General features: G+C 46.6%; 1 protein-coding gene across 1 annotated transcript; it reads right to left on the bottom strand.

The window, feature by feature from the left end:
* Window positions 1–24034: 24034 nt before the first annotated feature.
* LOC103767994 (E3 ubiquitin-protein ligase Rnf220) lies at window positions 24035–24659 on the bottom strand (the record flags this gene model as incomplete). Its single annotated transcript, XM_008935129.1, has 1 exon — window positions 24035–24659. A coding segment is annotated over exon 1 (625 nt), but the record flags the coding sequence as incomplete, so codon positions are not given.
* Window positions 24660–26020: the final 1361 nt, after the last annotated feature.

The raw sequence follows: 26020 nt of genomic DNA, 5'->3' as shown, positions 1-26020 counted from the left end.
TGATACCTTCTCTGCTGATTCTTTTAGGCTGTGGTCCAGTAACTTTCCTTCTTTACAGGAAGGCCAAGGCGATTTTGTTTACTGACTTTTGAAGAGCTTTTCCTCTTATTTCTTTGATCTGTGTAGTGAATTTGATCTCCCAGAAGAGCAGGATGAGTGTGTCTCCTTGCAGCCTGGTTCTGGACAGCCAGGGTTTGATTCATTTATTTTTATTTGGCAAGCTGAATATGGGACTGCAAGCAAGGCTGTTTCTTTAGGTTCAGGACAAGGAAGGTTTTTCCCTGAACCTGGCTGAGTCTGTGCTTCCCAGGCTGTGGGCTGGATGCCAGCACATCTCTGGAGGCACTTCAGCTGTCTTCTCAGGGATGCAGGGAAGGAAGCTCATCCCTCCCTCCTGCTCCATCATGAGACTGGACATTTAAACAATGTGTGCTGATAAGATATCTGAGTCCCCAAGAGAATCCCCTTCAAGCAGCACTTCAATTTCCACGTTCTTCTGTGGCAGGCATCTGCTGACCATTCATGCTCCCTGCTGACCTGGCAGCCAACGATGAAGAGTAGTAAAGGACAGGCCTGAACTTCTCTGGGAATGAGAAGAGGCTGGAATAGACCAGGTACTCTACAAAATCCCTAGTCTGCGTTCTTCTTTGAAATAGCCATGCACAGGGAACCCCACAGCAAATATCTCTGACACCTGCTGGCACTTTTCCATCCAGGAGATGGAAGGTCCTGATACACACACACCAGTTCATGACTGGAGATTTAGAAGACATGTTCTCATCAGGAATCAAAAAGGCTGGAAAAATAATCATTTAGAAAAGGTGCCCTGAGGTGAGGAGACCCAGGAGGACAGATCCAGTCCAAGTGGTCAGAGCCCTCCTCCAAGAAGCCCACTGGCAGAGCATTCTCTGTTGCAGGCCAAAATACAGTTCCTACCCATGTCCTCAGGCACTCGAGTCAGTGTGGGACAATTCCTGCTCCCGTGCTGCTGCTGCGGCAGCAGATGAGGAATCCTGCTCGCAGCCTAGCCCAGGGCTTGAACCTGTCATTGGGAATCAGATCATGGCTGCAATGAGATTAGGAGCAAGATGAATATTTATGTGGGTTTTACTGAAGTTTTCAAGCATCCTGACTGACTAGCGTCAGAGCTGGAATAAGGAGAGTGAGAGTAAGATAAGATAAGATAAGAGCCACTTGCTCCCATCCCCAAGACAGACAGCAATGCTGTATATTCAATAAATAAGTGGGGTATTTACTCAAATGAATGACTCTGAGCCTGTTCCAAGGAGTTAATTTAGTGCTAACTGACTGGATGAAAATGAAAAGGTCTCATTTTACATTAAGAATGATCACCTGACAGTTTTACTGAATATATTATGACAGGATTTATATGGCTATATAATTTTAGGGTATATTTGGAAGATTATTATCCTGATTTAAATAAACATGAACTCAAGAAAATCAACATGGAGTCAGGAACTTTTCACACAAGAAAAAAGGCATGAAACTGGCTCAGAAGTGAACCTCAGTTGTTGTATCTTGTGCCTTCCACCAGCCACTCTTTTGTAAACAGTGGGATCCCAGAGTTCATAGTAAGTGGCAAAACTCCACAATTCGTATAACTTACACATTCACTAATGTATATGCTGCAAACTTTTTACCCAAAATGTCTTATCTTTGCACCAGCAGGGAAGCAGAGAGGAAACCCAGCATGTATGGGCTGGAGAGACGAGGGTGTGGAACAAAGCAGGAAGAAGAGGCTTGGGTGTAAACAGTGCCCCTTAAAAAAAAAAAAAGTCACTTTAGAGGGTCTTCTGCAAGGAAAAAAAAAAAAAAGAAATAAAAAAAGAGGAATCAAAAGCAAATATATTGTTGACTTCAGTAAAGGCATCACTTTCATATGTCCTGTTTTCCAGAGATGTTCCCATTCTCTGAACAGAAATGGGGCACAAAGGAGACTTTCGGGCACTTTTGTCTCTTGTGCTCAGGGGCAGCTGGCAGGCTGCAGGCTTCTGGTTCAGACAAGAGCAGCCCTGAAATGAGACTAAAATATGCCCCACTGCACATAACCCATGGGATGGAGAAAAGGCTGCAGGATGCAACACGCTCCCATCATCTTCCCAGCAGGTCTGCCACATGCTGACGGCTGCAGCCAGTGCTGGTGCAAAGCTCTTTGGCCAAACCTGTGCTGGTAGGGCACCAGAGCTACTTACCAAGAGGTTGTGCCTGTCTCCTTTCCAGCTTCCATAGGCTGCAGTGGCTTGCATGAAGGGGCCTTAGTGCAAATAAGTGTCTAGGATACAACCAGCTGTCTCTTTCAGCCTCCCTAGGTCCTGAATCCCCTTCCTTCTCATCCCGTGTCTCTAAGTGCAATTGTATACAAGAAAACCCCTCTCCAGGCTTGTTCTGTTTTACAGACTGCCTGATAGGATTATCTTTCCTGTCATTTTGAAGCTTGTATAAGTGTGCGACTTACACCACTCAAGCTAAATCACACTCAAGGCACTTTGTCTGTCTAAATTGTTTTGAGAACCAAGGCATTTATTTACAGATCATGTTATTTATTTAGTAAAAATAAATTTAAAGAACGAATTCTAAATTAAATATAAGAAGTAGAAAATAAGGACATTGCAGTCAAGTAGCAATATCCTGCGGAGCAGATAAGTGCCACATAGAAATGATCTTAAATACGCTGAAAACTGCACTTTCTGGTCTCAGATCACACAAAGAAAAGTCAACTTATTTGGTCAGGCACAGTCTTCCTGGGAGGTAACACTCACTAAGATATTACAGGGATGACAGGCAGCCTAGAGATACCCAAGACAGGTAGATCGATTGTTCCTACAGCAGTAACCTTGGGGCAATATTTGTCTGTCATAACCCCAAAGCAGATCAACTAACATTTAGGGACTAATCTGATGCCCAGTCCAGTCAGTGCAAATTTTTCCCTTTATTTACTTCCACAGTTGCTGGATCAGACCTTTTGGGACTGCAAAATATCATACAGGCTCCTTTTGCCACTGGAAGAGCTATAAATGTGCAAAGAACAGAAGTCAGGAACAGCCAGGTGGAATTTGGTTGTAGGTTTATTGAGTAACAGAAACATCACACAGAGCTGGAGGGTGTCAGTGCCTAGATGGGGGGTGTCAATGGCACACATAAGCCCCTTCATGAGCTTGCTTTCTGCACAGTGAGTGCCTGCTTGCTACAGGAATGCACCTAGGAGCAAGTCAGGTATGGGGCACATCTCTATCTCCACGCTGGGAAACAGGGCACGGATGTCACCTGGAGTATCACTACCCCACACCTATGAGCAGGGATATCTTCCAAATAGCAATGAGATGGGGCCAAAGTCTGAATGCATTCCCTCCAGCAGGGACCCAAGTGCCAGAGCTGACTTTTTGGGGTTTATTCTGGATTTTAAGTGGGTGTTAAAAAAAAAAAAAAAAAAAGGCTCATCACAGAGGGGACTGTATGCTTTAAAGTGCTGCAGCAGGCTCTGGGAGTCCACTTATTTCTGAGTGAAGATGGATACCTCAAGAGGTCCTCCTCACCAGTAAATAATTCATAAAAAACAAACAAGTCCAGGTCTGTTTGAATTAGAACAAAATATTTCTTTAGAAAAGTGAAGTGATTAAGCACAGGAGGAGCTGGAGATGACAGCTGGTGTCTGCAGCTCCGGATGAGTCACCTTCACTTGCCAAGGCCCCTCTCTCCGGGAAGTGCTGCTGCTTTTTTTTTTTAACCCTTTGAGATTCCCAGGAATGATTTGTCACTGGGGTTATTAGCATTTCTCCCTTGATATCGACAGCTTGTCTTTCCTCCTTCTAACCAGTGAGTGATTTCTTCACACGCTCGCCAAATATAGCCAAATCACCATGGTAAACGTATCGACAGAATCATATTAACAGCTGCTGAGCATTTACAGGGCCGTAAGTTATACAAAAAAGAAGGAAGGAAAACACACATGGAAATAAACCAACTCTGATCAGCAGTGACAAGCATTTATTTAGGAGTCACTTGATGGAAATATTTTTTATGCTTTAATTGCTAATTATAGGCTCCTACAAAAGGGTGGCTTTGGACAATATGATCTCTTTAAACTGGTGCACTAAGCCAGCACTGAGCACGTCCTACCTGGATGTTGCTTAGGGAAGCAGGAGAAGGATTTATTTTTAAAGTGCTGCCCTTGTTTAAATCAAGCCCAAAGTTTGGAAGCCAAAGTTACATCTCTCCCAGCTTACCAAGCAAGGAGTTTTTAAGTTTAAAAGCTAAGCAAGAGCTGAAAACACACCTATACAGAGAAAGGGAGGCCTTTTCAAAATCCATTTGCTGGGGATGCCTGAGCCATGGTCCTCTTCTCCCAGCTGGACACTGCTGGGCTGGGTTTCGCATTCACCAGCCACTCTTGATTTAAAGCAGTGTTTCTCCAAGTGCAGGCTGTGATCAACAGAGGGGTCACAAAATGGCCCAAAGGGGCCAGCAGGAAGCAGAGAATGGCTGTCAGCATCCTGACTCCTCTGCTCACAGCAGCCTGGAGCCCTGGGCATAGCAAAGAAAGATGACACTGCAGCCAATGACACCCGTGTCCAGGCAGGGACCTGTGAATTCTCATCAGTCACCAGCACCAGGCCAGACCCTCCTGCCCACAAGAGAGCATGGCTGTGCAGCTCATCATCACCCCTCTGCCCCAGAGAAGAGAGCTGACGCTAACTCAAAGGGCTGCTCTGAGTCAGACTAACCATGGATGGAGAAGACAATGCATTGTCAGAGATGCTCTCCTTTCTCAGTATGTTCAGGACATGCTCACCATCCCCTACCTGCCTTCTCTTTCAGGTGTACAGTTCTATTAGAGACATACAACAGATACATGCAGGACTCTCACTTGAGCCCCCAAAGGCCCAGGATTGTTTCTGAAAATAGTCCCGGGCTACAGAGATACCCCCTAGCCCTTTTATCCTTGCTCCCTTTTCCTACAGATACTCATAGCACCTCTGAGGCTCCAGCACCTGACCCCGATACCCTGAGCTGCTCGTTTTACAAGCTGTGGGTATTAAGTCCTTTCCATTTTCCTTGCAGGCTGCTGCTCCTGGTTTTCTCTGCACCATTAATATCCTTAGGTAAAAAGGCAGTGTCTCGTGGGACAGAAGAGCAGTTTGTTTCTCATTCCCATGTCATGAACAGTGAGACAGTCACTGGTGACAACATGGAGCACTGTGAATTCGTTTAACATAAATCAGCCTGGTTTGGTACACCTGCAGCATCTTGGACTAACGCTCTCTCCTGACTGGTGAATGAGGGGAAGGGGGTAAAGAGAAGGGGAAAAGATCACACAAAAGACAACTCAAATTGCCAGGGTTTTTTTAACCCTTTGAGATCCCCAGGAATTCCTCAGGAGCCAAAGCGTTTCACTCCAAACAGCTAACAACTGGTAGGAATTACTGATGAGAAATCAGCACCCCCCTAAAGCTGTTTCCACAGCTCCCTGCACAGGACACAGGATCTGCTCTACTCCCAGAGCTGCCACCCTCCTCCCCTGGGGGCTCAAAAATAAAACTTCCTTAGTTATAACTGTCACTTGTCACCAGTGACACCACTGTACAAGGTCAAACACTTAAGGAGGGCTGCTTGTGTTGAGCAAAGTGCAGATACTCTCAGGGGGCTCACTCTCATGAAACTTGGATGTAGAATAAAAGGGCTGCTGTAGTCAGGCCCTGGAACAACAGGTATCTGCTGGGCCGTGGACTCGGGACCACAAGGGAGAGAGAAAGAGCAGATGGAGCATCTCTGCTGCACAGGACATTCATAGTTGCTGCCTCAGGTATTTCACCAGGGTGCCTGTATGAGCAACACCATGACACTATCTTCCCTTCATGATCTGCAGCAACAATCTGGACTGTAGTTGCACTGCTCACTGCAAGGGCCCAGGCTGCCTGAGGCACATGAGGAGGGCAGGGCTGGGACCCCCTTACTGAACAGCACTCTCAGCTGCAGCACAGCCTGGGAAGTCCTTGCGCCAACTACTCCCATGCAATGCATCTTCATCCAACCCATACAATGACTGAGCCCAAGACAATGCACTTCAGTCAACAACCACAACCTAGTTTGCACCCACAGCCACGGGACAAGCATCAAAACAACATTAGCATCATTTTTAACTGCACAGTTTGGACATCTAGACCACTCACTGCAAAAGGTTACATTAATAGATAGTACTCCAAGATTCGCAAGCCCTGGTCTGCCACTCTAGTATTTGGGAAGCAGCCCTGAAGGGCAGCACATTGAGTTCTCTCGTTGCTTCCTAGAGTTAAAAGACCTCTTTAAAGCTAACCGCTAGAGTAATAGATTGTTTTTTTCTAACCGCACTTGGACAGGCCCTAGTGGAGTTGAATTTCATAAGAGTTGTGTAGTCAGCTGTGGGGCTTCCTCATGTCTGAGACAGAAACGGGGTGAGGTGAGGTCTGAGCACTGTCAACGTGCAAAGACATTTGCTGAGACCCTAAAGCCAGGTGTTCTATTCATCCTGCTCTCTCTCCTGCAGCATCTCCTAACCTCATGAGAAGTCTGGGGAAGAGATCCTTGCAATTAGCTGCTTCCCAGAATCTCCTCATGCCAACTCAGAAAAAGGAAGAATGAAACCTCAGGTATGATTTGACAGCTAGCAAAGCAAGGGCATTGAGATGGGGTAAGGAATGGCCATCATCTGAGATACAGAGAAGTCATCCCCAGGAAAAGTGCTAATTCTGATCCCACCTACTTTCCTCTGGCATTCTTCAAGCCAAACTGGGAGGCTAGAATCGAAGTAGCTGTTCCTGCCTCTGCTGCTTACACTTCTCCTTGCCCACTTTGGAAAAAAACACAAACCACACTACAAACTGAAAGCACACCAAAGTTAGCACAAAGCCTTTCTTGAAAAAGTAGATGAAAAAGGTTCTTTAGTTCTCCATTTCTTCCCTCCACCAACCTTCTACATTCAGCTCCTTGCCCTCACACATGCCCTTTCCTTCCCCAAACTCCTCCGTTCAACCAAAAACAATCCCCCCCCCCAAAAAAAGAACAGACTAAACAAAAAAAAAGCACCTACAGGAGAATAAGTGCTGTCCTGCTCCATCTGTCCTCGATTTCCCTCCCAGCTTTGCTTCTCTGCAGCCTTTTAAAGCAGCACAACTGCCGGACAGTGGGGCTGCAGAAGGATCACCCAACCCTGCACACCAGGGTCAAGGTAGCTGAAAGGCTGAATTCAGCTCTCCATGAACTCTGCTATAAAACCTCTCCAGAGAGGCCTTGCCAGCATCTCTCTGCTTTCTCCTGTGGAAACTCTGGCCTTTCTGTTTTCTGTCCATAGGCTTCTTCATCCTTCTTTGAAGCTGCTAGTCAGCAGGTCCACAAGAGGGGAAGGGGCATAGTAGGTCAGCAGGGACACGAGTGAGGCAAAAAGCTAATTAAGCAACAGGCAGCCCTTGACTAGAGAGCAGGAAAGTATCCGAGGAGCAGCAGCCGGGGGGACACCAGTGGCACCACTGAATGGCATCTCTCCCACACTCCCACGGATGCCCACGCGAAGACCCAAGCCACTGACAACACCACAGCCCTAGGGAAGCAGTGTACCAAGGGTGAAAGGACTCCTGCCCTCCTCTTCCATCCCTGCCCAGCTTCAAGAATAAACTCATTAAGGGAGGGCCTGCAAAAGAGAGAGGAGTCCCCTCCATCCCCCAGACTGTTAGGCATCTTAGAAGGTAGAACAGGAAGAAAGACAGATGGACAGACAGAGAGTGCCAAGCAGCTTAGGAAGGCCCCAGGAACAGGCTGGACTGTGACTGGGAAAGCCTGCTCTGACTGCAGTCTCAGCTCCCAGTTTCTCTCAGCTGTGTTCCCCACAGATATGTCCAGGCTGGATGAACCTCCTCTTTCTGCTTTTTTGGGGTGGTCCTTTGTTTACCTGGGCTTGGCATGGTGCCATTGGCAGGGAGGCTGTCCTGGGGAGAGAGGCTCCCCAACAAAGACACCACTGGCCCTCAGCAGTAAGTGTCACTCTCCTACCACTTGCCAGGGCAAAAGCAGCCACCACAGGGACCCAGACTGTCAGAGGATGGAATGGAGGAACAGGGCAGCATCATCACTTTCCATCCTACCACTTGACCCCAGCACCATCAAGCTGTCCCTTTAGGTCCACTGTTCCCTGGAAAGCTTCCTGGACCCAGGAAAGAATTGCACAGTCCTGCTTTTATTCAGTCTTCCTTTTACATGACATGTCAGGCACTGTCGTCTCAGCAAGTTTCTCTTTCACTCTGTTAAATCGGTGGGTGGCCTGGAGGTGCAGAGCTACAATCGCTGCCTCTGGAGAGAGCCACATCCCCTCTGCCTTGCTGTAGTGGGTACACAAGGCTACAAGCTCCCTGTCAGCTCATTCACTCCTCTCACTGCTGTGATGCAGCGTCCAGAGACAGACTGCACTGGGGCCCCAGCTGCGGGCTCCTCGGAGCAGGACCTGCAGGGTTTCAAGGGCTTGCACCAGGTCAGAGCAAGATCTGTCTGTGCACTAGGGAAACATCCTCACATCATCGATCTATGTCACCTCCAGCATCTCCCAGCTTCCAGGAAAGGAAATACCAGTTCATCTAATCCCAAAAAGGCTTTGTATTCAGGCAGCTGGACCTAACCGAAGGAGGACAAAGGGTTATGAAGCCATTTGAAAGGAGAGACTCAAAGGGAGCAACTGAGCCACCCTGGACCAGCATGTAAATATCTCCTTAGTGAATCAGCCTGCTAACAGCACCCTTAGCAGCCAACAAAATATTGTTCCTCTCTAAGGAGCTCTTCCTCCTCCCAGCAGAGCTGGTGCCTGGCACCCCAACAGCCATCACTCATCTGCAAGGTGTGATGGTGCTACAGGAAGCAGGGAAAATAGAAGAAATACTATTGCCACAAGAAATGTCCATCAACTTCCACAAGAAGCAAACTCTGGAGACCAAATGAGGCTCCTGCTCTGGCCCCTGCACAACTGGCAGTGCAGAAGTTACCCACAGGACTTCTCCATCCCTCCATACATCAGCCCAGGGGAATGCGGTACCAAGAAGCACCAGCCAAGGATGCGGGAGGCAGAAGTTTGCTGAAGATACGCACGCTGAAAGCTGTACAGGCAGACTGTGCCAACAGTCTCATTCTTCATGTAAGAGAGCTCCCTCTAGGTTAAACACTCGGGTATTTCAGAAACCATTGCTCGTTTTGAAGTCCATGCTCTGCCCCACTGCCTTTATCTCCAGAGAAGTGTCCCTCAGTCAGAAAGCCTGCAGGTACCCAAAAAACACTGGGGTTGCTTTCCACTCACAACCCGGCCTTCCTGCAGCAGGCATGGGCTGCCCGTGGCCTAGAGTGACACGTGCACACGTGTGTGTGATGCACGTGCCCTTGAGCATGCACGTAACCACGGGTCTGACTATTTCACTCATCAGAGCTACTTCAATGTGTTCAGCTGGAGCTGCAACAGGGAAGGAGCCGACCCACAATTTCTCCAGCCCCAAACCCAACCTTTACCCTGCTTTGAAGCACTTATGAATTATTCCACAAACTGATGAGCAGAGGAGTTGAGCAGAGGCTTTCAAATTCACAGAACTAGAAAAATCAGATGGAAAAGATTTAATGCCGGAAAATGCAGGACTGTTCCCTGCAGTGGGATCCCAGGAGCTTTATGCAAACTAATTTTAAACCTTGAAGTCTTTAATACAACTTCCTGGTTTATTTTTATTTTACCTAGACTGGTATTTACTAATAAATATGCAGCTCGCTGTATACAGAACAGCAGGTAGCTCCCATTTACAGCTGTATATAACTGACTGCAATATTCAACACCTTTGCTCTGCTGTGCAGTATAACACTCACAATAAAACACATACCGTATTTGCAACTGTGTCCATGCTACTATTCTGGTACGTGACACACATTAAGAAACAAATTCAGAACATAGAAAAGAATTGACTATTTACACAAAAAAGATGCATTGGGATTTTCAATAAGTTCCAGCATAATATCGAATCATTTTTATATCTTGTCTGCTCCCTTGGTCTTACTGATTTAATACACCTTTTCTCTCTACAACCATAAACCTATAGTTTGCATATAGATTTTTTTTTTAAACATAATATACGGTGCCAGTGTGTATTTATAAAACTTCACTATAGAAATGTAAGAATTGTCAGAATGACTCAGTCCAAGGGCCATCAAGGCCAATATCCTTCTTCAATAGTTTTTTCTCATTAAGGTGGATTAGGCAGACAATATAGTTTACTACAACCTCATTTTATAACTGTGTTAGTGATAAGAGCACTGCTTGTGTATAAATGCTTACAGAGCACAGTGGGCAGGGAAACAGCATCATCCCCACCAGGAGGGAAACTGAGGCAAGCAAGATGGAGATTTAATATATATGTATATATATATCACAGATATATATAACTTGATGGAGATTATATATGAGGAGCTATCATGAGCCCTGTATTGCATGAGCCCTGTATTGCACCACCACCAGCTCTTGCACCCTGTCACACAGCCCTGCCAGGCACTGAAAGATGGGCTGCAAGCTGGGGGATGCTGCCCTGGGAAGAGTTAATGGTGGAGGTCACAAGCTTGAGCGCTGCAGGTGTCTGCTTTTAATTCTTTGCTGCTCTTCTCCCAAACAGCCCAAGGATTTCCACCCTCCCTCTTTCTCCTTTACAAATGAGTGTTTAGCATAAGAAGAGAGGCAAGAGGAGCCAGGGAAGTGGGGAGATCTCCTACAGCCCTTTCTAGGCAACCTGAGCAGGCGGGAAAAGGCAGCTGGCTAGAGCCCAGCGACAGAGCAGGGACCATGGGACAAGTCTTTTCACATCTGGTTAAGTACTGCTAAACCCTCCGACGAGCTGCCTAATTATTACAACACTTCTGCCGAAAAATTAACGTGCTTGGCTGGCTGCACTGGGGCAGAAAGGGTAGGAAAACAGCTGTCAGGATGCAGGCAGCAATGGGAGCACCAAGAAAAGAAGTTTGCGGCACAAGAGAAGGGCAGGGAGCTCTGCCTGCAGGGACACTGCTGAGAAAACAGCCTCCTCCCTGCTGTTTGTGCTGCACGGCCCCCAGGAGAGGACAGTGCTAACAGAGCTGTTACTCTTGCAAGAGCAGCCCTTGCAAAGAGCTCAACCAAATGTCCTGCCTACCAAAATTGATAGAATGACCTGTCAGCATCCCCCAAAGAGATGTGATTACCCTGAGTACCCAACAGCAAGGCCAGGAATAGGGGCACTGGACTCCCCTCTGCCTGGCCCCTGCTCACCTCTTCATCTTGCTGAGCCCTCATTTCAGTAAATTCCACAAAACTTCTGTAGGTCTCTATAGTTCCTATAGGTACAGTACCACTGAGGCAGCATCATTCACGTGCCCAGCTCCCTGCAAAACACCTGTGAGAAGCGAGTCCTCATTCCACCACTAATATATATATATCTAATCTCAACACTGATTATTGAACATGATGAGGGACTTCAACCTGTTCTCCCCTGAGAGGCGAGTGCCACATGGGCGTCTCGGCCTCAGTCCTTTTCCCCTAGTTAAAATCACAAACAACCTGACCCAGTGCCCCTTCGGTACCGGTTTGTGACAACACCCTTAAAAAAAGGCTGCAGAAAGGACACCCCGTAGCTCCTGGGTACTGGTCCCCCAGGATGGCTGTCTCCATGTCAGGTTATCACCAGCGTGCCAGCGGGTAAGCCTCTTTCTGCTGCAGCTGCAATGGGATTAGTCTCTGTCTCTAGACAAAAAGGTGGGCTTATTTCCCAAGAGGTGTCCAAGTACACCCAGAGAGCTCAGCAAAAGCAGCAGCCTGCTGGGTGCCTTTTACTCACAGATATTTGATGAAATTAATGACACAAAAGTAAGTATAAAGGCTAAGACAAATAGAACTGGCAACAACTTGAACCTTTGGCCTGTCCTTTGAAAATCTCTGGCAAGTCTCAAATCTTCTTGATCTGCTCACTAAAGGGATGACTGTCCCACAATTATTTTCCAAGCATTTGTTGGCAAGTTGTAGGAGGAAAAAGGCATCTCACTGAAGCTGTTAGTACAAAAGTTCGGCTCCAGCCAGGGCTCTGGACTCCACTTCAAATTATAATATTTTAAGTACCTGAAAATAAATATTTTGTCAGCTGCTGAGAATTAAGAAGTAGCTTCGACCTTTCAGAGAGGGGAACCCTGTGGAGAGCGGCGAGCCTCAGAGAGTTAGCTGCAAAACAAGCTTTGCCCAAGCCATTCAACCTGTCTAGCATACAGACAGCCTCCCCTCCTGTGCTCCTGCCTCCTTGTGATCTGCCCAGAGACTTCTGGGGTATGACGGGCTCTTGTGCACCCAACAGCTCCTTCCTAGCTAGGAAGCATGCTAAAAAGACACTGGAGCAGCACTTTACTACAATCTGGATGCTAGGAGTAAAATGAGCATCCCTGAGACAGCAACAACAGTATGTCATGGCTTTCTACTAAGAGCTGACAGTCTACTCCCATGTTGCTCCTTGGTGCTGTTACTTCATGCCATATCATACGGCCCAAGGAATTTTACCCACAAGGATTAAAAGCACATACTTTTGGTTTGTAACATCTGACTATGACCAAGAACCTGAGTAGCTGCACTGATCGCCTCTCAGACTTCTGAGCCACAATGACCACTGTTCATGCTCCAGTGATGGCAAAAGGGACCCACACAAGGCAGAACATCTCTGGTTTTCCAGCTGAGCTCAAACAGTTAAATCCCTCTCCCTTCCCCCCAGTCCTTCTGCCTTTGGCCTTTAGATCAGCCCTGGTTGCCAATGAGGACTCATCGAAACACCACGAGGCTGGGCCTGTCAGGAAGGAAACCAGTGCGTCCAGAGTTTTGTTGTTCTAAAGACTTTTTTTTTTTTATTTTATTTTACTGCTCAGGAAGGAAGCCAGAGCCTGCGCTTCGACTCCAAGAATGTCGATTACTCATCCTTCCCTGCATTATTTCTTTTATCTCTCACTTTTATCTACCTTACTCCAAATTTTCTCCCCCCAGTTCCCTCTATACCTTTCATAGCTACTGCTTTCAGCTGTTCATCCAAGTTTCATTTAGAAAAAAAAAAATATCTGGCCACTGTTTCTTCAGAATAGAATCCCAATGATAATGTTTACTAAACAAGCTTCCATCCCTCCTCCCATGCAACCTTTTCAATCCTGGTGTAACCATCTGGGTACCACAGTTATAATCACTGCCTTAGGACCCGAGCACCTCCAAAACATGAACACAACCACCTTCAGCACACAGCTGTGCTACAGGAATATTGTAACTCCTGCTTTAAAGAAAGGCAATGAGAAATGACTCTGTGTGTCCAAGGTCAATAGAGTCCACAGCACAAGCACAACCTACTCTCAGGGCTTTGCCCAGGCAGCCCTTCCCTCTTCCTGCTCTGCACGGCTGCCAGGAGAAGGCACGCTCAGCTCTGCCGATAAGCGTGCCCTTCATCTTCAATACTCCTACACCACTCAAGCTAGAAATGTGCAACAAAAGTAAAGTAATTGGTATGTGACGAGTTGATGACACATTTCCTTAGCTGCAAAACATCATGGGTCCTGGATCACCCAAACGTCAAGAAGCCACCTGAGTACATAGCAGAAAGATTATCAGCAAGCACTGTTTAACTGCCTTCTCCTCCCAGGGTCTGCAAAATCCATCACACCACCCAGGGATTTCCTTTTCTTCTTTGCCCAGGTGCAGCTAACAACCTAGACACAACTGGCAACATCTGGGAGAACACAGATCCAGATGTTTCTCATTGACATCATAACCTTCCCAGCCTTCACCAGGGCGTGCCTGCTCCTCAGTGTGGGTGCCCCGAGGGTGAGATGCACGTGATCAAGGGCAGACTTGGGTCCTCACAGTGTTCCTGAGAAGATGATTGAAGGTGAAGCATTATTTTTTAGTTTAAGGCCCCTTCTTCCTTGAGATGTGCCACAAAACTTGGGGCCTGATCTGGTCACACCATACACAGCTTCCACAGGCTGCAACACCCTCAACATCACAGTCACATGCAAGAGAGGCTAACTCAAGCTCTCTCTGCTCAGCTCTGTCTTGCTCTAATGCAATCCTCCCCTGTCTCCATAGTTCATGTGTTGTTTTCATTTTAAGAGGGGAAAATAATGAGATGGTGGGAACATTACTTCTGGCTAATGGAGGCAAACTCGCACGGCTTGCTTTTTCCAGTATATCCCAGTCCTTATCCAAACATTGTCATACTTAAATATCAGTCCTGGACCCAACACAGGACTGGACACAACACATCGGTTTAATTAAGACAGAAATAACTTGTAGCACTTTTCTACTTCACACTCTCTCAAAGACCTTTTCAGAGCTTACTGCCATTTAATTTCTGGTCTGCAGAATCCCTGCCTCCGTCACTACTGAATCTCCAGGTGCCTTGAACACAGCTTCCCCAAAAATATTAGCCCCAAATCGTGGGCAAAGTTAGGCTGCTGATCACCATGCCTCTTCTGTAACTAGAACAGCTCTTGGAGAGCAACACTTCTATGCATGAACTCAAATATGCAGAAAGGAAGGGGCAACACAGTGGCAACCAGCCCCAGGAGCAGAGACCAGGGAGCAACGCCAGCAGTCCTGTGCACAGCTGTGCACTGAGCAAAGGGCAAAGAAGCAGGGTTATAAGTTTAGCTGCTTGTTCTCCCCTTCTCCTGTCTAAGGGGCACCTACTGTTGTATGAATCAGCTCAGGCTGGCAACTTTTTGATTGTGACTGTTAAGTTCCTCTGCCTGTGGTCCATGCAAGGTTACCTAGGTCGCCCATTATTCCTTTATCTCTTCAGTACAAAAAAAGGTCAGTGGTCAAACTGCCTTCTTGGGGAGGCTGAAGACAAGTGCTCAGGAGGAGAAAGCTGTCACTCTCGCCAAGAACTTTGCTGGAGGCTCATCTCCAACCTATAGCGCTGGTAATGGGAAGTGAAAATGGCTTGCAAGGAGAATAAACAAGAATCATAGAATCATAGAATCTGCAGCGCCCTTGGTGGTGCTGCAGCATCTGGCCTGGATCCCCCTACCCTGCACTAATACCCAGCACCAAAGGTAACACTTTCTGCCCATCCATAGTCATCAGCACCTGGCAGAATCTTCCACAATGTAAAGAGCAATGAGGAGACAAGGTTCCCTCTAGCATGCACAGGCCAAAGGTTGGCCTGGGTGTGGGGTGGCTCTGCCGCAGCACGGCCAGGCCACTCTGATAAGGCTTTTTCTCACCCAGCCCAAGGTGCAGCACCCAGGATGCTGCACGTCCCCCTGAGCCCTCCTCCCTGCTCACTCACAAACACCCTCACATTGCCTCCGGCACAGCACAGGGACTTGAATGGGGGCCCCTGCTAGGGAGTTTTGTGGATTTTCCCAAAAAAACAGGGCTGGGACAGAAAACTCTGAAAGCGATCTTCAGTACTGGAAGCAAGGTTGGAGAAGGCAGAGCTGTAATCTGGTACCAGGTCTTTTTTCATCCTGGCACAGCTGCCAAAGCAGGCTCCCTGCAATGAGGGATTATTATCCTATGACCCCTTATAACAAGAGATGTTACAGGACAGACAGTTTCACATACTAAATGCCTTTGCAAGCTTTTTCCTAAAGTGCAGGGAAACAACATCAAAATCGGATTAGAGGGTTGAGTCCTTTTTAATTAAAAAGATCTTAATTTGAATCAAAGTCCCAAAAATCCCAATAATAAGAAATGGGCCCATCAGGGCAGTTCCCTGAGCATTACTTTTTGATCTGTCGATGACCTTGCAGTTGGTGAGGCTGTCACAGGGGAGCCTTTACCCTGGCGGCACGCGGCTCACCGGCTGACTGACGCCCCAGCGCTTTCTGCTGTAGTTTTTGTCCAAGAGCCGCAAAACACTCCACCTTCCTTCCATGGAAAACCAGCTCGGAAAACCTGCTTCGGAAACCAGCCGTGCCAGCCAGCCCAGCATCTGCAGCTGGACACGTCCTGCCACCCTCACCCTGCTCCGGGCTGCAGCATCGCGCATGGGCAAAGCACAGGCAAGGCTGCAGGATTGTACCAGAAAACAGCTCGCGTGTGAAAGCTCTCCAGTCTTTCCAAATTAAAAACTTGACATTGTTACTGTGGCGAGAGTCAGTTACTAAAAACCAGTGCTACTAGGAGAAAGCAAGGACACAGTTTCCAGCTCTTCCTTTCAGGGGTATCCAGAGACACTTAGTGCCTTCCTTTTCCCACTGCAGAACAGCCTGGTATTCATAAGAAAAAGTACAAAGCACATTCTTGCTCTGCAGTCCAGCGAGAAAGTAGACCTTAGCCTCAAGTTACCAAAATAGGAAGGTTTTAAAACAATGCTGATTAGAAACAATGTCCCATGTGAGGAAAAATATGAGGGAAGCGTCCCACACCTGAACTCAATGAGCAGTTTTCACTGTCACCAGGACTCCCTCCCCATGTTATCTGCGTTTAAGACAATAAATCTCTCTTTGCCTCACTCCTTCCCAACATTGCTTTTCCTCCTCTTCTGTTGCTCAGGGTGCTGCTGCAATTCAAGACACCAGTAAACGGTCAAAGGACAGGAGAAAGTGATGGCTAAAGAAGAATGCCTGGCTTATCACAACCAACATCCATGTTTTAAAAAGACAAGACAAAGAAGAAGAGAACAGACACAGATAGTACCAAATCCCACAGTACTTCTTCAGCCAGAGCTTTCACTGACTTGTGGGATAGGGCCCAGAGAAGGACTGCCAATCTGGCCAACAAATACCCAATACCCTAGCAGCAACAAGACGTAAAGCAAACTGAATTCAGGGTGATGAATTTGCCCTAAATATCTGTAACCTGCAAGTTTATGTACACAGATCAGGACAGCAAAACCAAGCAGGCAAACAACGAGGTTGCACAGAAGGGGAGAAACACCTAACCAGGTTACGTGTGTAGATCTAAAACAAACCCACACATGCCTTTTCTCAGAAGATGCTGTATAGGAATCCAATCCCACATTAAATATCCCAAATAGAAATCCATTATTCCCGATGAATTTCAATTGCTCTGCATAGATGAAAAATCTCCTCAGAAGTCCCCAAATCTGCTATTCCATCCTGAAGAAGAGAAGTGAAAAATTCATAAGCTATCAAGTAAAGTGATGTGATCGAAGATGACCAGTGACAAGAACCACAGGATAAAAATCAACATTGTTTGCTTTCAATGGCTGCTTTACTTGGAATACGGTATTAAAAGAAAACAACTTTGCCCCTACTATGAATTTGCATTAGAAATCCATAATAAAAATAAAGCTTAATATTATACAAATGGGTACAGTTCTCTATAGTGCTCCTGATGCAGATTAAGGTTAGACAGATTTTAGATGACAGTTATTTACCTCAGTCTAACACCATGTATGTACAAATGGAATTTATTTTATAGCTACAGATATTAGCCAGAAAAAAAAAAAAAAAAGATATGAGAGGAAATCTTATAGTGTCACGTAAAATATAATTATGTCTGTTTTCTGCTTCTTGGAAGGCAAACAAAGAGGGGAAAATGAATCTGCTGCTAGCATTTAATGGGACTTGTCTAAATGATAGCAAGCAAATAGCAACCAGCAACAATTCACAAATACCTTCACTTTTATTTTTTTGAGGGGGGGAATTCCAGAAACTCTAAGACCTTGTTGACTTGAACACTTTCAGTCCTAGAGAGCAGGATTAGGCCCATGCCTGAGTGTATCTCTTTTCTTCAAGACCTTAAAATTATCAAAGAAAGAGGGGAAAAAAAAAAAAAAAAAAAAAAAAATAAAAAAAAAAAAAAAAAAAACCATAGAGGCACTAATGCTTTTTATCTCCCTCCTGAAATGTGCCCCTTCCTCCCGCCCCCCCAATTCCTTACACAATTGCCACTGATCAACCAGGGAACCGTTGCTAACTCTTGAATTTTGCAAGTTAGCAAGTAAAATAATAAAACAGTGTTTTAACTGTCAGAGATCCTGGCTCACACAGTGCACTTTGGTCATTTCCTTTAATAACCGTAGTTTAGTGGTAATGATTTATAATAGTTCATAATATTCTACTAACTGTACTATATTAATAATACTAATACTTTGCCCTTGCCTAGTGTCTTCTGTCAGAAGATATCAAAGTGGCACACGCCGCCGTGAGGGAGGCATCGCTATTCCCTCGGCAGGGATCGGGAAACCGCAGCTCCAAGCCGTGCCCAAGGTGGGGATTCTCGATTCCCAGCACTGCCTTCACCTCTCCTGCCGCAGTTTTGTGATCGATGGGGCTGAAGATGTAATGGGATCAAATCCTTCTTGAAAAGCAGGGTTTGGGGGCCATAGTTTTGATGAGAACTACCAAGCAAGATGGGGAGTTTGCCCTGCAATTGCATGATAAATACTCTCATGCCAGCATGCAGAAGTGACAGGTATCTCCCGTGTCTGTGCCCGTGTCCCCAGCAGGAGATGGGTAAATATGACGTTTAGGTGTTGCTTGGCACTCCAAGGACGGCGGTTATGAGCCCTGACACCAACTCCTGGAGAGTCCAAAAAGGCAGAGAAAGGGGTCGAGGCATCGCTGGCATGGCAGAGACAACATGAAAGCTGGCTGGATGTCAGCGGCTGCACCGGGAAACATTTTGGAGGAGAAAACAGCCCCAGCCCTCCCCCTCAAACGATCAATTAAAAGCCATCCTTCTGCCGAGAGCCGGGTGAGGACAGCAAATGAGGGCTGCGAGCAGAGCAGCCGCCCGGCCGGGCTCTGCATGACAATTGCTGGGAAGGGGAGGCCGGAGGGGGAGGCAACCCCGGCTCTCCCCTCACCATGGTGATTAGGTATTCCGAGTGCGCCAGATAGCCCCAAATAACAGAAAGAGAAATATAAACTGGAGACCGGCAGATCCAAGGCAGGCCAGATGGCCCCGCAGCCGGCAGGGGCTGCTCCCATCCAGCCCTTCCCCACTTTAACTGTTCAAACATTTCTTTATCCCGACAAGACAATTAAGCCGAACAACATGGAAAGGAGTCTCGGCAACAGTTTGCAGAGGGAGTGGGAAGGTTGTTGCCAGAAAAGCAGAAAAAGGAGGTGATGGCTGCACACTCCAAGACCTTCCTCCACACAGTGCACCTAGCTCCACGGGGATGGAGCATTTTTGGTGGTGTCACAGGGATGGACGCATGGTCTTCATTTCTGCCGCTGCCCATCTGCCTGCCCACCCCTTCAAAAAATCCACTGTTGCTCCTCACTTCCGTCCTCCTACATCATGCAGGGAAAGCAAATGTTCCACTTGATTTATTTCATTATTTCATAAGCAATGTCAAGCTTGCAATTTGCCATGGTCATGGCTGATTATTATTAACAACAAAGTGTCACTTCATGTTAGACCCCAAACTTCACCAGCCCTGGAAGTGGTGCATCCCACCAGGAAGAGTTGTGAGTGTGAGCAGTGGACGTGTGCATTCCCCTTCTAACCCATTGTTCTAGCACGGAATATAGGACGATAAAACTTCTTCCCGCCAGCACACGTACATACGTATACACACAGCTCTCTGCATAGGTTCCAGCCTGTACAGACAGTCCCTGCTCCAATTTCCAACACATTACGTTATTCAGGAATTCAAGCTGTAGTTATCATAGCCCTGGTGTCCATCACCTGAAGTGAGATTTACGTTTGATCAATAATGAACTAGCTGTTTCAAAAGGAAAACTAACTCCATGCTAGAGATGTTCTTTAAAAAAGAGGAACAAATTGCTCACTAACATGGCACACAACCTCTCTTGCAGGCAATAAACGGGCTGCAGGACAAACTGACTTGTGTCCAGATAGATAAGGTTAAATATGATTATGAAAAAAAAAAATCAAAATAATGTTAATAAAACCACTCGCCTTTACCCACTAGTTCCAAGAGATGAGTAAGGATTGTAGCATGCTCACCAACTCAACTGCTCTTCCCCAAGTGCAACAGGAGCTGGGCGAGAGCCACCAGCAGTAGCAGGGAAACCGAAGCCAACAAAACCAGTGGCCAGGATGTAGAAGGTTACCTGGATGCATCAGGCTGTGCTCCACAAGAAGTCACAGACAACACGAGGTGAAGACCAAGCAGGAACAGGAAACTGTCACCTGTGGTCCCCAGGAAGCTGGGGGCGAGGGCAGCCTCTCAGGGGCAGCAGAGGTGCCTGCTCTGACAAGGTCCAGCTCTTTGCCAAGAGATTCTAGCTCTGGCATGGACCTCTGCCTGTCACTTGATGGGATAACGATGCTATGGTGACTGAGTACAGAAGGCCACTGGGACAGATTTTATTAGAAGCAAAGAATAAAACCAGGGATCTTTTATTTTTTTTCCCCCCCCTTATGATTTTAAAACAGGGCTGTAGATCTCTTTTGCAGAAAGGAACATGCCATTTATTTCCACTCCTTCTAGGAATCTCAACTATTGTACGCTTATTAAAGGAAACCCATAAAGTATGTCTCCCAGTGTCTTTAACACATGCTTTACAAGAAGCCCCTAAACTCTAACAAATGGCATTATTTTTCTCAGTAAGGACCTAAGAGAACAGGCCCATCCAGTACACGTTATGTCTGCTTCTCCCTGGAAAGCCTCCACTTTTCTACATACTCCCTGTACACTCCATTGCTCCGGATGTCCTGAGTACCTGCATTTTACAGCAAGAGACAACCTGGCCAAACACAGACACCTCAGCCCAATTTGCTGAGTAACCAGGAGCATGATCCCACCCAGATGCACCCAAAGGAGGTGCTCTCCTTTCGTGTGATGTATGGGTATGGGTACTGCTAGCAAACAACCCCCTGCTTTAAAAGTAAGGAAAGGTTCACCCAAAGACTAAGCAATCTGCAGTGCACAAGTACGTAATGTACAGGCCCAGGTGCTAATCTGGGTTACATCAGCACATAACCCAAATAATTTTACTGAACTCCTTGAATTGCCTCTGCTGATGAAAAGAGGGTGAGACTTTGCTCCCAGGATGTAGAGGACTAAACAGTCCTTGAGATGAAAATGCCTGACTTTGGATTCTTGTTTTGCTGCAAAGTATCTCAGATGTAAACCTATTTTTGAGGAAAACTAAAACTCAGTGCACTGAGCTCCTTTTTTTTATTGAAAATAAAAAAAAAAAAAAGAGAAAAAGAAAAAAAAGGCAAGTTTCTTAGAAAATCACCATTTAAGCTATGAGGTAAATCAAACGCTTCAATAAGCTATCCAAAAACAGTTCTTGTGCAGTGGCACAGAAGAATATGCAGTGCAATCAGAGTAATTCACCTTCCAAGTAACACAAATCCTTTCAGGAATATGAAAAATACAGCTAAAGGATTGAGCCCTGGAAATCTGAAGAGCACACATTAGACATTTATAGATGTTGCTGATCTAAGAAAATTTTACAAGTTTTGCTCACTGCTGTAGAAAACCTTATTATTTTTGCTTAGAATCTACAGCCACCTACCTGCAACAGATTCTCTGGCAGGAGTACAAGCAGGTAGTTTTTACAAAAGAGCAATTACACAAGGAATCCACAAAACTTCTCAGGGCAAATAAGAGGCAACAAACCCCTCAAAGCATGCACTTATACAGAAACTCCAAATATAAGTATGCAAATGTCAATGCAAAACAGTATCTCAATTATATCTGCAAACTGTGATCCCCCAAAATCCTCACTGTCAAAGTTTTCATTTTCTAATGGTCAACATCAAAGATCAGTAGGATCCTCTACAAAGCTCTGTCAGAATGCACCCATACATGTGTATGCTCACACCAAAGAAACTCGCTTTGTTAGTGGAGCGAAGTTTCTGTGCTGCAGTATCTATATGTGATGGGAATATAATGCAGAGCCAACAGACCTATCTAGTGTACACTGTTCCTGCTTGTTACACAAGAACTTTAACATCAATGAAATATCAAGGATGTTGGATTTGCTCGGCTCTGCTGAGCAGCAAGGCAGCTTAAAGAAATTTAACAATATGGGTAAGAAAAACAACAAACCAAACACTACTTTCCACTTCTGCCCGAGTTTTCCATGCTGCCTGAAAAGTTTTTATTCTGCTTCCTTTCCCTGGCAGGTCCCCGGCTGCCCTGCTGGCAGCAGCATGGGGACCCGAGTGTCGCCATGCCTGCTTGGGCAAATCCCTCCCTGCCCCCAGGAAGGAGAGGACCCATGTTCAGCACACGCTGGTGGCAAAGGCAAGGCACAGCGGTGGATGTGGGTGCGTCTGTCTGTCCACAGCTGCACTCCATGCGGTCTAATTCATTTAACAGATTTACTTCTTTAAATGGGGTATCTGACAGGATTTTGCTAGCAAGATCCATAGCAGCTGATGCGCTCTAAATTAATTTAGCTAGCAGACCCACTTCTCTGCCGCTATCTCCTGGAGTAGTTTTTCGAACAAGCTTCATTTCCACAGCCAGGTTATATTGATAAGGGAAAAAGCACCAACAAAGATGTCTCTAAGCCTTGCCATCTCACCTGCCTCCCCCTTGGGATAACTGTATTACCAGCTCACACAGATACACATCCTTACACGCTCCCACCTTCAGCCACTTCCACTACGGACCAAAAAGATGGGAGAGGCGATGCTGAACAATGAAAGGAGCTTATGGCACAAAAAGTAGCGTGGTTGGGGGTGGATCAGAAGGAGAGGGGGAGGCAGATAGGAGATCACATTTGTAGTGCAACAAATACATGGCTTCTGCCTTCGTTGGGAATCATCCTACCCTCGCAAACACTGACATAAAAGACACACTCGAAGCATATTTCAAAACCAAAGAGCGATGGATTTACAAGGCAGGTTGATTTTATGATGACTTTTATTGAAAAGGTATGCTGGGCTTAGGCAGATGCCTTTTAGCGCCAGTAAGTTAGCACAGTGCCTAATTCAAGGAGACAGCCTGAGGAAGCAGAGACGACAGGGGAGAGAGAGCCACAATGTCTCTATTACTCTCCTCGGCATCATAAAGAGGAGAAGAAAAATCACGTCTGAAAGGGAGAGGAAGGAGTGGAGCAGCAGGTTTTTGTTGAAAAATAATATAGTAATAATAATAACAACAACAATAATAAAATTGTTTTCTAGGAAGGCAAGTCAACAGAATAAAGGCACCCATGTGAAAAGCCAACCACTCGCTCTTTGGTGTACACATCTGGGTTTACAGGAAAACTCTACCCATAAGTTAGTGCTCTTCTTCAGGCTACAGTGCTCTGCTGTCCCCAGACCACTCCCCATTGTGGGTCATCTCCCAGCTCAGTGAAGCTGGAAGCCTGCCCTTTCTGAGGAAAGCTCTGCACCTCTGTGTGGGCAGCCCCACAAGCGACAGGGTGATGGGTGAGCAGAGACTTAGTCATGAGCATGTGGACTGTTTTCCTCCAGTCCAACCCCTGATCTGCAAAAGACATCACCTTTCGACAGGCACCAAAAGGGGGAAACACTCAGACCAAGCATGTGGTACAACAGCTTACTGAGTTGCAAGAACGGATTTGGGTTTATGTCTCAAAGAGGTAGCTCAGTGGCCAGAAACATTCTCAGGTTTACCCAGAGGAAAAGGCACTTTTGCCCTAACCTTAGGCACAAATCCTGAAGGTGATGCACTTGCTCTAAGAACAGTGTGTGTGAAGGTAAGGTCAGAAAGAAATACTTGAAGACGCAGGGGGCACATGTTTGCTGCAAACTCTGGGAAAGTTGCTGGCTACACACTCCAGCTGCATCTCTGTTTATGCACATGTGTGTACCAGCATCTATAGCCTCGCACTGGGGCACGGACAGCTTTCTGGATGGTCAGCCTTGTCTCTCCAGCTATGTTTTGGAAGACAAGTCTCCTCCAAGAACACCTCACCTTAAAATCTGTCAGTGTCCATTTAGAAGAGACAAGGCAGCACTGTGTGGCTGAGCTTGGCAGACAGGAAAAGCTGGTTTGCCTCTGCCTTCAGCAAGAGAGACGGCACTGCAGGACTATTGCCTGTTGAGTATCTCAACAAGGTGCAACTAAAGAAGAACCAACGAGTCAGCGGAGGTACTTACATCTGTCACTTCGGTCTTCGGGACTGGACGAGGTTTCCCGGTCAGAAATGAGGCCAGAAACAGCAAAGATCTTCTTCCCCGTATCATCAACTTTGAGGGAGCCAGGGGAGCTGGAGGGGAGCTGCGTGCCAAACTCGTACTCCTTCCCATCAGCGTCTGAGAAGCGCAGGTGGGGCGAGTCGGTGTCATGGCAGTTCTTCAGGCGTTTGGCCGGCGTGAAGGCCGACTGGTAGCTCTCCCGGTCTTCAGTGGATGCAAAGGGGCGGAAAGCCCCAACACCACTGTGGTTCAACATACTGATTGGGGTGCAGTCCAGGTTGGGGGGTGCAAACTGGGGGTGCAGGTGAAGCAAGGAGGGAGGAAAGTCACGGTTTGCAAACGCTCCTGGCACCCCGCCTTGCCGGTGATACATGGAGGCAAAAGTGTATGAGCCGTTGGTAAAGGGAATGTGCACGTCCTTATCTGCTGACACGGGGACCCCAAAAGGCCTCGGCTGCTGGCAGGGAATGGAAGCATCACGGCTGGCTTCAGCAGTGGAGGCGAGAACCATCAATGCTGGGGAGGCCAGCGGATTGGGGAGATAGGGTGAGTTCTCCATCTTGAACGCTGCCCGGTGTAAGTCCATCGGAGTCTCTTTCCTCAGCAGGATCACAAGCGGAACAATCTTCCCTGGAAGGAAAGCAATGCGATGCCTGGGAATGGAGCAGGTAAAATTACTGGAGCATCATCACTCTCCAAACGCTGCATGGAAACAGAAAAGAAGAGAAAACACAACCGGTTAGGTTTCCGTGCTCATCTCTCTGGGATGCTCCTGCAGCAGGGTGGCCATAAGCGTTACAACCCACTGGCCAGAGACGCACAACTGTTCTCATTCAAGAAAATCAATAGACAACTTCACACACTAGTGGAATCAGCTTTGGCCCTCCAGGTTAAAGGGTATAATCCAGTGCGGATGAATGAAAGGCAAACCGAACATAACGATACACAGATTTAATAACCCAATAATAAACAAGGTTCAGTCCAAAATTCAGATAGTAACTTCAAATTATAATTGGAATTTCATATAGAAAAAGAGGGATGTACATATAATCGCAATAAACTTAAGAACTTAAGAAAGCCCCCACATACGTGTACCCCTATGTGCTTGGAAGGGTGTGGAACCAACATAAAAGTATTTGTTGTACGTAGTTACCCAAATAAGCCAGCCTACATGCTTATACTGTATACGATGCCCGAGACATACGTAATAGACATGACTTTTCTCTCACTCTTACAGCCCGCAAGGGTAAGGCAAAGTACTTGCACACAGAGAACTTGATACCATCATGTATATATACACGGTGTTGGAATGCAGGAATGTTACTGTGTATGGATGCGTGTGGGTAACCCACAAACACCTACATATGCACACACCATCCCTACTATCAAAGGAGAAGAGATTTCCCCCGTAAAATGCTTGGCGTCTCTGACAATATTTAAAATCATAATGGGTGCTTCTGCCATCTGATCTCTGCAAGCGTCTGCCTTTCGGGTCGGGGACAAGAGAGAATGGATCAGTAATTTTAGTTCCTAATGCACTCACTCTTAAGTAGATTTGCAAACTGCCCTGGATGTGCCATTAACATTTAGAGGAAAATGTTAACAAAATTTCTGCCTCGTATCTAGCTGAGCCTCCTAGGTTGGCTGTAGTCACCCAGCCATCCACAACCCCCTCCCAGGGTGAAGGAAAGGAAAATGCTCCTTTCTGTATCGCCTCCAGTTTGCTCCAGCTTTTTGTGTTGTTATTTTCTCCCCCAATCAATCTCTTGTCTTTTCTTTTAAGCTTCCGCCGCCTGCCATTCAGGCCCCACAACCCAGCTTAAAATACAAGGACTATAACTTTGAAACAATATACTAGCCGCTGGAGCTCAAAGGGCCAGAAAAATCATATAATAATAAAAAGCTGTTACAAATTGTGCCTCTTAAATCCAGAGGGTCAAACATCTC

Source organism: Merops nubicus, unplaced genomic scaffold (assembly GCF_000691845.1).
Source record: "Merops nubicus isolate BGI_N331 unplaced genomic scaffold, ASM69184v1 scaffold39800, whole genome shotgun sequence".
Lineage (NCBI taxonomy): Eukaryota > Metazoa > Chordata > Aves > Coraciiformes > Meropidae > Merops > Merops nubicus.
The sequence above is the reverse complement of the archived record's forward strand: the minus strand, read 5'-3'. Positions and strand labels throughout refer to the sequence as shown.